Below are 15,239 nucleotides of genomic sequence, written 5' to 3'. Positions count from 1 at the left end.
GCAACCTCATACCAGGAATTGCACAATACTAAACACTTGTTCAATCTTAGTAACAGAGAGGTCTAAAACCTGCTCGACACATTCATGATATTCGGCTACAAAATTGCAATTGCATCTAATACAGGATTTCATAATCATACAACCTGCTGGTCTTAACAAATCTTAGACAAACGGTAGCAAATAACAGTCAACATCACGCATACTACAGTAACTGTTGTGCCTTCTGTATTGATCCAAAGAAAGAATGTAAAAAAATCATTTAACGGTGATAAACACACAGATTAGAGCTTCTCTTTTGATTTGGATTCTTTATCGAGCCTCTGCTGAATATGACGACGCAATATCTCTGAATATTCCTGCCAAAAATATTTATTAACGGGCATAAAATATAAATTGCAGGACTATAAATCATCAGTAAATGTGGTCAGTAAGAGTGTTTCTTTGTTACATAACCAAAACTAAAAAGCTAGAAAACAGAATTTTCTTGAGCGAAAATAGTAAGGGTGATAAAGAGCAAGGGCAGAGAAGGGATGGTCGTCAGCCTCTTATCAAGCACAGCAGTGTTGATGAGTGAGTAGTCAGTCTTCTTGCTTAAATTTGACTTTAGCATTGCTTGCAGATGACAACTAGGGTGACTCGGCTAATTAAACTCAAATTTAATCAATAGTTCAATGTTAACTACCTTTGTTATATAAAGATATAACAGCCACCAATGAAACAAGGGATCCATTAATTAAAGATTGCGCAGACTTGGTGCAATAAGAATAGGATGTATAAATTAATGAAAATAGACTACATACAATACTGAGCTCCACATCATCTCCAAGTTCTTGAAGGCCTTCATAATCATTTTCACCATTAAGACTGCCTGCACTTTCCACCATGGCACGGAAAATACTTCCAGGGGAATCATTCTGTTCAATCCTTTGTTGTGCTTCATGAAGATCAATCTGAGAATATTGAGTCAGCCAAATATATAAAAGACAGAAGAAATGAGTAGCAAGTTGAACTGAGTGGAATCCAAAACCATGATGAAGAAGATGAAACTATAAAAATGTAAAAATGTTTACATGATTCAATTAGGAAATCTAACAAAACACGCATGTACCTGAAATTTGCTCTCTTGCATCTTGTTTTGTCTAATCATACTATTACTTTGAGAACGAGGTTCAGATTCAGGTACACTAACTGATGGGGACTGGGATGGAACCCTGCCAATAATTTGTGATACAACGGGCAACATTTGTCGTATCATGCTAGAAAAATCAATACCACCTTGACTTCCCCCAGATCCCATCAACATGCTTCCAAGATCTTGGTCTTGTACTTGTTGCGCCATATTATTGAGAGTATTCATCATTGCTGGACTCTGAGTGCATTGCTCCATCATGTTTCTCAAAGCAGCAGTAGAACCTAATCCAGTCTCAGCCAAATTCGTCAAAATATTATTAAATGAAGGGCCACGAAGGACCTGGCTCACCATGTCGCTAACATCAATTTGTTCACTTGAACCTTGCACACCAAAAGGCATGCTATCCAAACTATTCATAGTGCTGTTACCATCGGAGCCCTGGGAAACAATTGATCTTAGCAACTGTTGGCCCCTAGAAATAGATTCTGAATTTTGACTGGCCGATGATGAATCGTGGGGTTTTCCATCCTTATCTACAGGCTTTGCTACCTTGCTCCGCTTCTAAACAAGATGTCAAATAACAACACAAATCATAATCAATGCATATCAGATGGGAAAAAGACAAAAAAAAATAAAATAAAATTGCGTGATAAGATCTACAGAAAGTTGTAAACTCTGGTACACATGTAACGGAGGTTTTCATCACCTTGGGTTGCAGACCACGCAATCCAAGCCCCAAGGGAGTAGTCCTGTCAGTTACAGCAGACTTGCTACTTTCTGCATTGGCCTCCAGCTTGTCTTCTGGGGGCTTTTCCATTGTAGTCAAACCAATATTGACAGGTTTCAAGGTTGCGGGTCCTCGCATGCCATCAGTAACCAAAAGTTTCTACAAAGCAATACTGAAGATGATGGTCCAAATTCCATAGTAGAAGGAAATCAATCTCGTAAAGTTGCAAATCCAATAATATCAGACTTCCATGGGGCTTGTTATCTTAATAGAAGATACCATAGACCATAAATACCTGCTTTCCATCTTCTGTGGAAATGTCAGGAACAAGCGTCTCAATATTCTTGTTTGCAGAATCAGAGTTATTATCGGGCCTATCACTCATAACATTCTCACAAGTATTCCATGACGAAGAACCTAGAATACCAAGATAGAAAAAATCAGCAAATATGTTGATATGTTGACAAGCATAGACACAATGAGCATAAGAGAAACAAGATTACTTGTATGCTTACCTTCAGTAACTAACTGCTGGCTGACTGTGTTTGATATGCTTTGGGTAGGGGAACATCCACTGGTTTGATTTTGTGCAGTACTAGCAAATGCATGATCCGTGTGTGCATTTTCTTGTGCCACTACTCGAGGGACACTACCAGATCCTGAAGAAAGAAGTGGAACAGTGACTGATGCGGTAGGTTGTGATCCACTAACCATAGAAGGATGAGAATGTTGAGATGAAGCAGAAAGTGTGGGATTCGACGTCTGAGACCCTGCATGTACAGGAATAGCAACACTAAAGACATGACCAGCATTTCCTTCAGAAGAACGTGCTGGAATAGCTGCAACAGCTGTTCTAGCAGCCATTCCTCGCAATGGAGCAGCATTCCCTACAGGTGCTGAAGCATGACCAGTTTGACTCGCTTGTCCCACGTTTTGCTGTCCACTATGATTAAGATCCCTTGAATCTTCCCTTGCACCAGAAGATGATATACCAGGTGCCGATGAAGTCCCTGATCAACTAGAAATTTAGCATAAATCAAAAGGTGAGTGAAATTAAAAATATCTTACCCGAGAGTACATGTACATTGACATTTCTTAATATGTCCCCAGCGTTTAATATATTAGGTCCGCTAACCAAAGGTAAAGAACCAGTGAAAACAGAGTTCAATTGAGGAGGAGAAGGCTGCAATAAAATAAAAGAAGCTTGCTCACATCAAATGGACAATTCAACTACAATAAAAAAATGTCAGTCACCCGAACCATTATAGGATTTGGCCCAGTGGAAGATATATAAACAGCCGGGCCAGAGTTCACAAAAGAACCATCCTGCACAAATGTAAGATTATAACACTTCTAAATATTGGTTATATTTTTTAAATTAAAAAAAAAACAAATAGCATACAGGAGTTCCCATCCGCAGCATCATAGTTGTACGACCAAGCTCCAAAAGCATTGCACCTAAATGCTGCATGACTAAACCCATATGCATGGCTTCAGTCTGTATCTGACTTCGAACCAATGGATCAGAAGTAATTTCGCCTCTCAAGCGCTCAGCCATACGCTACAGCACAAACGTCAAATTGGTATGATACTATGACATTACAATGTGAAAGAAATACTATACAGAAACATTCTGATAAATATCTCTTCTATTCTCGTCAGCATAATACTGTTAAAATTAAACAAGTTGTTTAAAATTTATAAATCTTAAAATTTTCCATTTCATTAGAGAAGGGGAGCCTTGGCGCAAATGTAAAGTTGTTGCCATGTGACCAAAAGGTCACAGGTTCGAATTCTGAAAACAACCTCCTGCAAAAAGCAGGGTAAGGCTGCGTACAATGGATCCTTCCCCGGGATCTCGCATGGCGGGAGCTTCATGCACCGGGCTGCCTTTTTTATTAGAGAATTAGTTAATGAGTCTTTTCCCATTCAGTTGACTTATTTTTGAACAACTCATATTCTTAATGGCGCAGAAACAAAATTTTAAAACAATAATACAAAACACTATACTGAAATATTCTCAAAGTAGAACTAAGAACATACAGAAAGAGCAGTTGCCGTATGTCCAGTAAGTAGTACTCTTGCTTGGTCAATTACTGAACCCAACACGTCAGGAGTTGGCATCCTATTCCAATGCAAGGATGTGTTATCTGACCTTAGAATATTCTGTGTATTGCTTGGTCCAGATGACTGAGAACCTTCAAATATTATATAAAAGAGAACATTTCAAAATTGTTTGCAAGATAAAGAGGTTCCGAAGTTCAAAAAAAAAAAAATTGAAGGAAAAAAACAAACCACTGTTTTGTAGTATTAGCTCCATGCGGTTGATGTAATATGAAAGTGTCCTCAATGAATCAGGAATGACCTAAAGTACAGAAAAAATGGGCCAATAAGAAATCATAAGATAACTAAACCAAGAAAATATTAAACGGAATGAAATTTCTACCATATTTGGTTGTAGAACTGTTGGAGAAGTAAGTTGCACCTGAAAGGGCAGCTGATTGACCAACGTAATAGGTGTCTGTGTTTGATGGATTTGTTGAGCTCTGCCAGTAGCATCTTGTGACTGTCCTGTGCCATTGCTAGGAGCTGCCTGATTCTGTCAATAAAGAACACTAGCATTAGTCCCTTCATGTAATCAAAATAAGAAACATATAAAGAAAAGACTCACAGTTGCAACAGATGGGATGTTGTTAGATCCAACAGGGGGCAAAATCCCAGCTCCTAAAGATTGCAGAACTGCCCCAACAACCTTCAAAAAGGATAAAACATATTGCAGGTAAAACCACAAAAGACTCAGAACAAAGGAACCATATCCTTAACTTTAAATGAGGTGAAATCACACAACTTCTAAAGTAAAGAAACTACCCGACCAATATCAGGCACCAAGCCCATCCCTTCTCTTTGATCAGAAATATTAACAGTTCCAAGAACAACACTATGTGAAACTTGTCCAATCCTATTGGGAGGTGCATTGGTGGAAGCATCAATCCCTAGAAAAACATGAGAATTATTACTACATACAGCTACATAGATAATGGAATATTGTGTAACCATGTATATATAGCATACAAAGAAATGTCTTTGATGGCTTCTTTAAAAAAGAAAATTCTACAAATAGTTGACTGAAATGATATACAGATAAAAGTGCAAGAATTGGAAGATACATGCATGGAAGATTCCATTTATTTGCAGTCAGTGAAAGAATAATAATAGAAAGGTGTGCAAATTTTTGGAACAGAGAAAATAATATGTATAGAATACAAATTGTAAACTCGTTGCCTAACTAAAAAAAACACTAAATACAGCAGAAACAGATCAATGACTAACTGGAAGCATCCAATCATAGGATAAAGGTCCATGGTCAGTCTAAATGAAATATTATGCAATGTTCAATTTGCATTAGAGGTGACAATACTAAAACAGCTGTGTGAAGTTACTGAAAAAGGTAAAATTAAATGCTACTACCCAACAGCAATTAGGTGTATTCTGATTAGATAAAATAAGAAATATCAGGTCATGACTTACAATGGTATGGAAATGTCCAAAGACAAGATTTTGAGTATTGGTTTCTATAAAAGTTCATTCCCAGCACAAAACTATATTGCAACAATGCAACTCATATTGTCACATAATACAAGTGGACACCAGTTTGATTGGATCAACCTATATGTCTTTTGATCATTCAATCAACCATACTGCCAAGTTCTAACTCCGGAAAAAATGGCTATCCCAATATAATTTACTCCAAAGAAGGCTATAACACTGGACTATCATATTATCACGGTTTCATATATTGTATACCCAAAAAAAAAATTGCAACAATATTCAGGAAACTTATGATGTTTGCCAACCCATTAACTTTGCATATGAACACACCAATCTCAGTGAAATAAACAGACAACTAAAATAACTGTTTTTAAATGTTGGAGTCAAGTGCCAGTACCTTATACTATGTATTTGACATATACTACCTCATACAACCCTATCATGGAATATGCAAGCTGTATTGCTACTACAATCAAAGTGCGAAACTACCATAATTAGGCGATTCATGTACCACCTGACTAATATTGAGTGACACAGTGCATATTTCAAACCACAACTTTAATATTACATTTGTCATTTGTACTAAATGCAGTTAATTCGCCCAAAGTGGCAAATTTGTAGAAATCAACTAAATTTATGTCAAATTAATATGTATGCTTAAGGATAGCAACTGGTACCTGATTATTATAAATATCCAAATAAATTAAATTATTTTTATTACATAAATTATGTTTCTTTGAACTCCCTCTACCACCTACACCTTGCACTCTTATTATTTTTACTCAACTAGTTATAAAAAATCTCTTGCTAGCCTCTGAACATGTTGATACATTCATAATTTTTTTCTTTTTTTTTTGTTTTTCATGTAAAATACAGCACGTCCTTTTTGCGCCTTCACTTCCACTACTGATGAAAACTTTGATCAAGTAAAATTCCTTTGGCAATATATTGCAGATTCCTTTGCCTCCAAAAATTAATATTCACAAAATTCTAAAGCTCAAATAATCAGATGAATTAATCTAGTCTAAATATTTATCCATTTTTTGAAAATTTAACTTTGCGCCAAAATAAGTGAGTAAACAATGAAAAATAAACACAAGATCATAGTAGTCAGTTGTTACAAGTGACAGTTATTCAAGCAAAAGCTAAACAGAGAATGCCTAATTAGCAATTGTTTCTAGAGTTTTCAAGAATGGTAACTTTACAATCATGCTACAGAATGTTAAGGTTGCAAATAAGAGAATTAGCAAAAAATCATAATCAAGAAGGAACAGTTATAGTTGGAATTCATACATATTAAGTGCCGACAAGAAAACATTACTTCAAATCCATTCTTAAATAAGGCATCAACAAATTTATAATAAAGGCTTAGCAATTGACTAAAGCAAAGAGTATCTAAATATTACAATAGGAAGAAATAATATAGATGAACCTTGGTTGCCACTGTTAGAATGATCTCCAGAAACAATCCCAGATTGAGTTTGAGCCTCATCTGGTCTAGCAACCAAATGTAGCGTATGCCCATCTTCCAGATCTATATAATTGTGAAGGTACAACTTTGTAAGGCCTTTGTAAGCAAATATCGTAAATCGATTGTTTTTAGCATACGCTCAATGCTTAGCACCACTACCCAGGCACCTTCAAGGTGAATCAATTTTATCTAGTAGAGGCAAGCAGGGTTTTGACTATGTTCAGGTTTGTTCATCCTAGCTTGTTCAAGTTTGTTTATTGAACTTTCTATCAACTTAGAGCCAGCTTCAAGCTTGTTATCAAGCTCAACTAAAGAGATTATTGTACTTAAAATTAAGTTAAAACAATGGCCAAATTCTCATTTTGAATAAATAATAAAAAAATATAGAATGTATAGGATATGCATTGTATTTTTACATAACTAAAAAAATAAAATCCACTAATAAATAAGTTCATTCATGAATTGTTCACAATTTGTTCATGAAACTAATGAGCCTATCTCACTAGTTGCATGTTTGTTGGTTTATTTTTAACATCCTCTCCATTCCAACCTTACTTAAGCTCTAGGCAGAGGGACAAAAGGCAGCTCTTATATTAACATATTATATCTCTTGCTATCCTTCTCCATTTTTTGGATAATCTTCTACATGCATGTATTTTATAATCAGTTACCTTGGTGTTTCCTCCATCCACCTCCATTATCCATAGCAAGGGGGAAAAAAGGAAAAAGAGAGAGAGAACGTTAGACCTCTAAGTCTGATAAAGATAATTATCTGAACCTTTATTTAAATTTCTAGTATCTTATAACTAATTGTAATTACAGCAAAATTGATACTATATTATATTTTATGGACAAAGTTATTAATATTAAAGACATTGATTATGAGATTGAACATTTTCAGATTAGTTTACAAATATATCATTTTTTTTAATATCACATTAGTGTAACTTTATAAAAGGACAACCCGGTGCACGAAGCTCCCGTCATACAGGGTCCCGGGGAAGGATCTATTGTACGCAGTCTTATCCTGTTTTTTGCAAGAGGTTGTTTCCAGGATTCGAACCCGTGACCTTTTGGTCACATGGCAACAACTTTACCGTTGCGCCAAAGGTCCCCTTTGCCGTTGCAACAACTTTATGTGATATGACATAATATCACATTAGTGTAACTTTATATGGTCACAAAAAAATTTCATGTTACAACAGTTTTACTTTGTGTTCTATGACATGGACATAACAAATCGTGCAACTTACACTTGATAATTAACTTTGGGTGTTAGATTTTGAGGTTTAATCTCACATGGAATATTAATCCATTAGATATTATGTCATATCCTGTTCTATATACAGACATAATTATTCTATTTAGGAAGACAATAAACATGTATCTCTTTCAACTATATTCTTGATATTTTAAATCGAGCCAGAGTGTTTCTTACTCTTCCTACATCCGCAGATAAGCCATAAGACCTGCTAACATGTAGTTGCACCTGGCAGCTTCCAGAAAAAAAGCTTAAATTGGGAACTACTACAAAAAACACTATTGTAAATTGAGCATAGATAACAAGAGGATGATAACCATGTACAATACACCGTCCATGATTCATATAGCTAAAGAAGAGAAAAATACTTGGACTTCTGTTTGACCAAACATTTAATACAATGTTCATCATATAAATACAACCCATCAGATAGCTTTTAAATATCATATCAAGATTCTGTTTAGATAAAAATCTTTGCTCTAGATATGTAAGTTACTTCACATTGGGACTCATAATGATCATATTTGCTCTATTGATCCCTACTATGCAAGATTACCTACACATGAAGGAAAAATTAAATTTTAATTTCATCCATTTAATATAGATTTATAAGTACAGAGGATGAATCAAAGTGCACAAGGGCAGGATACAATAATTTACCATGCTATGGAATTTTAATTGGACAAATCGGTTTATAACAACCAGGATGAATAAAAAAAGGCCACTAAATCACTATCATATCCTTGTTGTCGTCCTGATTTATAACTAAACTAAAAAGAAAACCACTCTCTCTGAGATTCAATTATGTGAAAGTTATGGCTAACAAAACAAACCCAATTGGAAAAACAAATAAAGGATACGATAATCAGAAAGAAGTTGATCATCCTTTAAGACCTTTCCCCTAAATATCAACCGTTGCTGCTCCACTGGAATACCTGAAACATTTGCTACCATTGCCTTCAGCGAAGGAATTGGTGCCTAGAAGAATTCAAGGAAAAAGAAAGCTAAATTAGTGTAATTATTTAATATGCTTTGTCCATCAAAGTAGAAAGATCAGGAATATAAGAATAAAGATATTTGAAATACACAAATAATCATTTTCTTAATAGTCAATGAGAACATATAAAGCATATCGCAAATCAACCCACCTATGCTTTGAAGATTTTTTTACCAAAAAATAACAACAGCTCTATTTAGCCTTGACTAAGTCTCTCATACTCTATTTAGCCTTGACATAGTCACATACAAATCTCTATGGTTGTGTGCAACAATCATATAATTAGATTAGCAAATCTTTGCTTCGAGATCCCTCAACACTTAAAGAGATGTAAAACCACCGTACACATATGGAGGCAAACAAAAATATGAGCATGTAACTATATTAAATTAAATCTTAAAAGAGTATCACTATAAACTAATGCAATGGGATATTGTGTAGATGTATGTGTAATAATTTTCCTCAACTATATTTGGATCAGTTAAGAATCTTGACCTTCCATTATACTGTATATAGCAATCAATTATAAATTTATAATATATTTTCAGTTAAAATAACATATAAAACGACAATGTTTTTAGAATAAAGTAATTATTGAATAAAATTATTTAACACATAACTATAAAAGATCGCTACAATGAGGCTTAGGCATTGTTAACGATATGTGATGTTTTATTTGACTAGGAGTATTTTTGTCCTATAATGTTACAATGTTATTGCAGCATTAGGAAAAGGGTCATATTCCAAACTACCAATCGGTCTACGGTGAATCAGATTCACATGAGGAAATCTAAATTAACACTAAAACTTACATAATCAAGGAAAAAACATATAAAAAACATGAGATCAAGATTTCCACTTCAAAATTAGAGTAGCCTACTACAAGTTGCCTAATACCTACCGCGCTGCAAAGGTTGGAACCGCCAACCTAGCGGCCCCCTCAACCCGGCCCCACAAGTATGAGAGGGAGTAAATCACGGTGAATACGGGCCCAGCTATGACATGGCGGTCTTAGGTGTTTAGCACGGACAGATATTGATGTTATCGCAATTGCTGCCGCAGACCCTCGACCTCTCGACTCATGCTGCAAGAATCCATGTCATAACCAGTTGATCCCGCCCGTGGGGGCTGCCTAATACCTACCACCTCTATACAACATGGAGAGAGAGAGAGAGAGAGAAAACATAACTCATAAAAGATTTTGTAATTAGAAAACCAAGTAGACCGCCAAAAAATAAAGAAAAATTATATTTGCACCTCGAGAAACACAACATAAGACTAGGCTCTCTCACAATGAAATACTTGAAACACTTATAGTAGTCTTACATCTTTGTTTAAACAGAATGTATAAATCTGAGAATCCAGTGATTTGACATTAATCTGTATAGTTGAGTCTGAAGATTGACTGGTTTCTGTGGCTGAACACTTGCTTTGATCATTAGCCATCCTGTTAAAAGTGATCATGTATAAACTTCATCATCAATAAAACAGGGGGGGGAAACCATTGTATAAACTGTGCAGATAGGAATGTCTCATGAACACTGACATAAAATTGTAATGCATGTTCATGTAATGGAGTGCAAAATAAAGAGTTCATTAATGACTTTTTATTAGACCGATACTGCAATCTTATATAAGAAAATTTTAATAATGACTTCAAACCAGAATATCGTTCATGCCAAAAAACTAGTGGAAGTATTTTCTTCATTTTTCTTTGCAGGGTATCAAATCAAATAGGTAATCTTTCTTAGAGGAACGTGTAAAAATAATCAATAGGCTCTAAGTTTTCGGAATTGTTTTTCCATTCCAGACTCCAAAGGGGGAAACTCTTTTTTTTTTTTTTAAAAAAAAAAAAAAAAAAAAAGGAGAAATATCCATATCTAGATAGGGGAAAAAAATCCAGAGCATAAAAGGGGCGATCAGATCGAACCCTATCTCGAAATCGGCAAGAAAACGGATCGATGCCGCCCTCCTCCCTCCGTTCTTCCTCGAAATGGTGCAGAAAATATGTGGATCGACTACGCCTCCCTTTACCGGATCCCTTGCTTCTTCCCTGGGCCTCTTGCGGTCTCTCAAGGCCACCGGCGACTCTGGAAAGTACTAGAAGCCGCTTTTCGCTCGACCACGCCCTACGACAACTTAACGGGTTGGCGGGTTCGTGTCAATCAAAGATGCAGCCGGCGTCCGGTTCGGCCCGATACGGCCCGCTAAGATGACCAGACCAATAGTCGACCGGATTAAAAACTTCCGCATTAAAAGTCCAACCTTAATTTAACAATTGTCGTTGGTGGCCTATTTAAATTAATTTATTATCAATTTTACTAGCTTTTATGACTCTTTTGACTCGTCCCGGCACCAGCCAGTCAGCCACTCGATCCTTCTTTAGTCTCCTTCTTCCCCAGCTCCCTGCAGCTTTTTTAGTCTAACATGGAAGCGTCCAAAAGCGCCTCCTTTTTCCTCCTCTGCTTCTTCCTCCTCTTCTTCTCTGCTTCTGCTTGTGACAGGTGCGTCCGTCACTCCAAGGCAGCACATTTCTCCTACTCAGCTTCTCCCTCAGGTACTTAATTTTCGAATCGCCGTAACTTTAGTTAGTGTTTTGATTTCAAGCGTTTGAAGCTTATGGATGACAGTAGGGACTTGTGGGTATGGCTCCATGGCCCTGGAGTTCACTGGGGGGCATGTGGCGGCAGGGAGCCCTGCCATTTACAGAGATGGCTTGGGCTGTGGAGCTTGTTTCCAGGTTCGAGATCAAAGATCTAATCTTGATTTTATTAATGTCTTTGTGATTGAGTTTTTAGGGGTTTGGATATGCACGCAGGTGAGGTGCAAGAACACAAGAGTTTGTAGGAGCGCAGGGGTGAAGGTGACTTTGACAGATTTGAACAAGGGCAACAGCACTGGTTTGGTGCTCAACAAGGGTGCTTTCGTGTCCATGGCAAAGAATGGCAAGGCACAGGAGCTGATGAGACGTGGCATTGTGGATGTGGAATACAAGAGGTATGAACTATCAACAAGATTGGGTACCAAATTTAATCCCGTCAAAAAAAAAAAAAAACTTTGACTTCTGTCTGTGTGTTTGTTTGTTTGTTTTTTTCTTTGAAGAGCTAAGGTAATGAATTACTGAAAATAACTGAAAACAGAAACATATGAATCTTTTTTAGAAGATTAGAAGTAAAAAAATTTTGATAAAAAGTTCAAAATTTTCCTTCCATCTTTCTGAGAAAAATCATTTATCTCTGATAACTTACAGAAAAATGGTTTTTGTTTCGAGATGCTTCTGATATTGTTTATTGTGTGTTGTAATCCAGTCTTGACTTATTCTTCATAGGGAAGATTCAAACAATGGCAATTATTTGAAAATGATTAAGGAACTACAAAACAAATGAAAACAGAAACATGGTAGTCATTTTCACAAACATAAAAATCGAAATTTTCTGATGCTAAGATTTAAAATTTCCCTTCCATCTCTGAAAGATAAAAGCTCTGCGGATATTTATTAGGATAACAATTTTGTCTTGATTTGTTTATTGTAGGAAAGTTTCAAACAAAGAGAATTATTTTTGTTTCCTTTCAAAGTTTGAATAGATATGAAACTATTGAACAACTGAAAACTGAAACATGTGTCATTTTCAGAAGCTTAAAACTAGAAGTTTTCTGGCAATTAGAAATGTGAAAAACAAAAACAGAAGTTTCCTTATGATTCTTGATGTGCCATATCATTTTCACTGTCACATTCCTCAGTGATGTGATGACTTGATGTGTTCTTAAGCAAGCAGGATTCCTTGTGAGTATAGTAGGCATAACCTCTCCATCAGAGTAGAAGAAACCAAGAAAGGATCTAATCACTTGGCCATCAAGTTACTGTACCAAGGTGGCCAGACTGACATACTAGGAGTTGATGTAGCTCAGGTAATGATGAGCCACACCACATTTTGGTATGGTATCCAATGTTCGCCCTAATTTTTAAGCTTCTTTTCGGGTCGAATCAGGTCGACTCACCAATTTGGCATGCCATGGACCGAGACTATGGTCCGGTCTGGAGCACCATTGGCCGGGTGCCCGCAAGATCACTGTACTTCAGAATGGTTATAACAGGGGGGTACGATGGCAAGTGGCTTTGGACCCCGAAGGCGGTCTTGCCAGCCGACTGGACAATCGGCTCGGTTTATGACATGGGAATTCAGATTGCTGACACTGCTCAAGAGGACTGCTACCCTTGTGACTCAGGAGAATGGAAGTGATCAAACAAGAATTCTCAACCCTTGGTCTTTAGTTCACAAGTTCATTGTGGTTGATGGCAAGATAAAAGTAACAAATTGACAAGGTTTTTTATTCCAAAGAAAATGACATGCTACCTACTGGCTAAGGCTTTGAATAATATATAATTTTGCCAATATTATCTTGTAACTTTATGGTTTAATTGGCTTCTTCAATAGGGTTTGGCCACTATTAGACATGTGAGAAACTATAAACCTAACCTAGCAGTGGGTTAGCTAAATTAGATAGCTTTTGCTTAGGACATAATTGCTTGGACTTTAGTTGGTCAAGTCGCCATGTGAAGGAATAAGTAGTTGATGTTCTTGTTGCTTACTAAACTATTTGGTCAGTCATGTAAAGTCACCCTTATAATAATTCACTTAATATGTTCTTAACATATTGCATAAAACATATTCCACTTGATCTACATTTCATTGTTTTGCTTTTTGGATAGTAATCACACAAAGTTCATCTAACTTTTTCAAATAATTAAGATATTCTTTGTTATTCACTTAAATGAAACACGATATTTAGAAGTGATGTCCACGTGATGATCAAGATCACATGACTATTCTTTTTTCGATTTATTTAGGGTTTGATCATTTTACATATTGATCTGATCTAGTAATCCAAATAATTCAGAGATGAGGTACGGTTCTAACCTTCTTTCTACGTTTGTGTGAAGGAAGAAGCTGCAGAGGTGTACGCATGCTTGTAGTTATTCAACAACTTTTTACAATTTGGCTTCCAGCTGAGAGAGACTTGTCACCTACTATTCTACAAATCATCACGCAGAAGAGGGAATCTAGGATTTCATTCAACCAGATCACTCATTTCTTCCAAATACTTTTTGAATTTAATGATGAAGATTGAGGACAATGTTCAGTTGAATCTCAACAGCAGAAACTGGTGGTGACAAGCCTGTAATTTCAAGCCACTGAGCATTTTACCAACAAATTCTAAGTTTCTAACAGATAAATAAATAAAAGTTAAAGGAATAAATAAAATAAATGCGTTTTTAACACATTTAAATTTATTAAAACTGAGCCAAACAACACGAGCTAATCACTATTGTGCTGGGAAGGAAAACAACACTATAAACCAGGTTTGTTCACTTTACAGTTTATATAAAGTATGCCCAAAATGCATATGAATTTGAGTTACAAGTACAATTAAATGATACATTGCAAGTACAATTACTACTTTGCCTAATGATCATGCTTTGTTCTTGTAGACTTGCAAGTTTTAGTTGCAGAGATCTCCCAAAATAAGTCAGTGCTCATCTTTATTTCTTCCCAGAGTAAACAGTTGCAACAAATCATACCAAATATGTAAAATTAGATAACACAAATGTACTCTTTGATCTTGAGCTACTGATAGATTCCAAGTTGCTTCACTACAGCTTTTTTTTCCTGAGCAATGGATCCCTATGAATAGAGGAAAAAAGCAACTAACACAAGTCTATTTGCATCAAGAAATCTGGTCAAATTGGATTAAGATGTTTGGAAGCACGTTTTTGATTTAGTGATTAGTATGTTCACTTAGCTTTCACTGCTGAGAGTGAACATACTTTCTCCAACAATTAGGCGTAACTCCAGTAGGAGTATAAGGAGTATAGGGACAAAGAAAATCTATAATAAAATTGAGTTAATTGATTTGAATGCACTAGTGGAAGGAAAAGATATATGTAGTTGTCAATCTAAGACAAATATGACTGGACATAACAATGAGGATGGTGATGATGGTATCATTAAGCCTTCAATCAGATATCATAAAAAAAATAATATAAATAAACTTAAATAAAAAATAAGAGTCCCAATTACTAAAAATATTTATTTAAACAAG

The 15,239-nt window shown here is 35.9% G+C and overlaps 2 protein-coding genes across 5 annotated transcripts; one reads left to right on the top strand and one right to left on the bottom strand.

Annotated features, from left to right (window-relative positions):
- Positions 1-9: 9 nt before the first annotated feature.
- LOC121980915 (ubiquitin-like domain-containing protein CIP73) lies at positions 10-11,279 on the bottom strand. Of its 2 annotated transcripts, none has more exons than XM_042533190.1 (18): positions 11,068-11,279; positions 10,464-10,584; positions 9,001-9,118; positions 6,841-6,942; positions 4,728-4,852; positions 4,531-4,611; positions 4,306-4,458; positions 4,155-4,224; positions 3,903-4,057; positions 3,262-3,420; positions 3,120-3,185; positions 2,928-3,042; positions 2,375-2,869; positions 2,155-2,276; positions 1,839-2,018; positions 1,109-1,693; positions 801-950; positions 10-356 (listed from the first exon to the last, which is right to left on the bottom strand). In XM_042533190.1, exons 2-18 carry the CDS (start codon positions 10,581-10,583, stop codon positions 282-284), a joined length of 2,871 nt encoding a protein of 956 aa, XP_042389124.1. In that variant the 5' UTR covers position 10,584; positions 11,068-11,279; the 3' UTR covers positions 10-281. The 2 variants fall into 2 exon arrangements, with proteins under 2 accessions (XP_042389124.1, XP_042389125.1); XM_042533191.1 differs by having other exon boundaries at positions 4,345-4,458.
- Positions 11,280-11,478: 199 nt separating this feature from the next.
- On the top strand, positions 11,479-14,373 carry LOC121980913 (expansin-like A2). 3 transcript variants are annotated; one of them, XR_006111677.1, is made up of 6 exons: positions 11,479-11,694; positions 11,768-11,877; positions 11,956-12,134; positions 12,914-13,046; positions 13,127-13,461; positions 14,080-14,373. XR_006111677.1 is itself a non-coding variant. In XM_042533189.1 (5 exons), the coding sequence occupies exons 1-5, from the start codon at positions 11,565-11,567 to the stop codon at positions 13,376-13,378; spliced, it is 801 nt and encodes a 266-aa protein (XP_042389123.1). In that variant the 5' UTR covers positions 11,479-11,564; the 3' UTR covers positions 13,379-13,803. The 3 variants fall into 3 exon arrangements, 2 of the variants coding, with proteins under 2 accessions (XP_042389123.1, XP_042389122.1); XM_042533189.1 differs by lacking the exon at positions 14,080-14,373 and having other exon boundaries at positions 11,771-11,877; positions 13,127-13,803; XM_042533188.1 differs by lacking the exon at positions 14,080-14,373 and having other exon boundaries at positions 13,127-13,803.
- Positions 14,374-15,239: the final 866 nt, after the last annotated feature.

Source organism: Zingiber officinale, chromosome 5A (genome assembly GCF_018446385.1).
Source record: "Zingiber officinale cultivar Zhangliang chromosome 5A, Zo_v1.1, whole genome shotgun sequence".
Classification (NCBI taxonomy): domain Eukaryota; kingdom Viridiplantae; phylum Streptophyta; class Magnoliopsida; order Zingiberales; family Zingiberaceae; genus Zingiber; species Zingiber officinale.
Note: the sequence above shows the minus strand (reverse complement) of the source record. Positions and strands in the feature narration are given on the sequence as shown.

Coding starts and splice junctions, on each gene's coding strand:
- LOC121980913 (XM_042533188.1), top strand. CDS start 11,565: ATGGAAGCGTCCAAAAGCGCCTCCTTTTTCCTCCTCTGCTTCTTCCTC. Junction 11,878..11,955: donor GCTGTGGAGCTTGTTTCCAG/GTTCGAGATCAA, acceptor ATATGCACGCAG/GTGAGGTGCAAGAACACAAG. Junction 12,135..12,913: donor GTGGATGTGGAATACAAGAG/GTATGAACTATC, acceptor TTAAGCAAGCAG/GATTCCTTGTGAGTATAGTA.
- LOC121980915 (XM_042533190.1), bottom strand. CDS start 10,583: ATGGCTAATGATCAAAGCAAGTGTTCAGCCACAGAAACCAGTCAATCT. Junction 6,943..9,000: donor TCAACTTCTTTCTGATTATC/GTATCCTTTATT, acceptor ACAATTATATAG/ATCTGGAAGATGGGCATACG. Junction 1,694..1,838: donor TGCGTGGTCTGCAACCCAAG/GTGATGAAAACC, acceptor CATCTTGTTTAG/AAGCGGAGCAAGGTAGCAAA.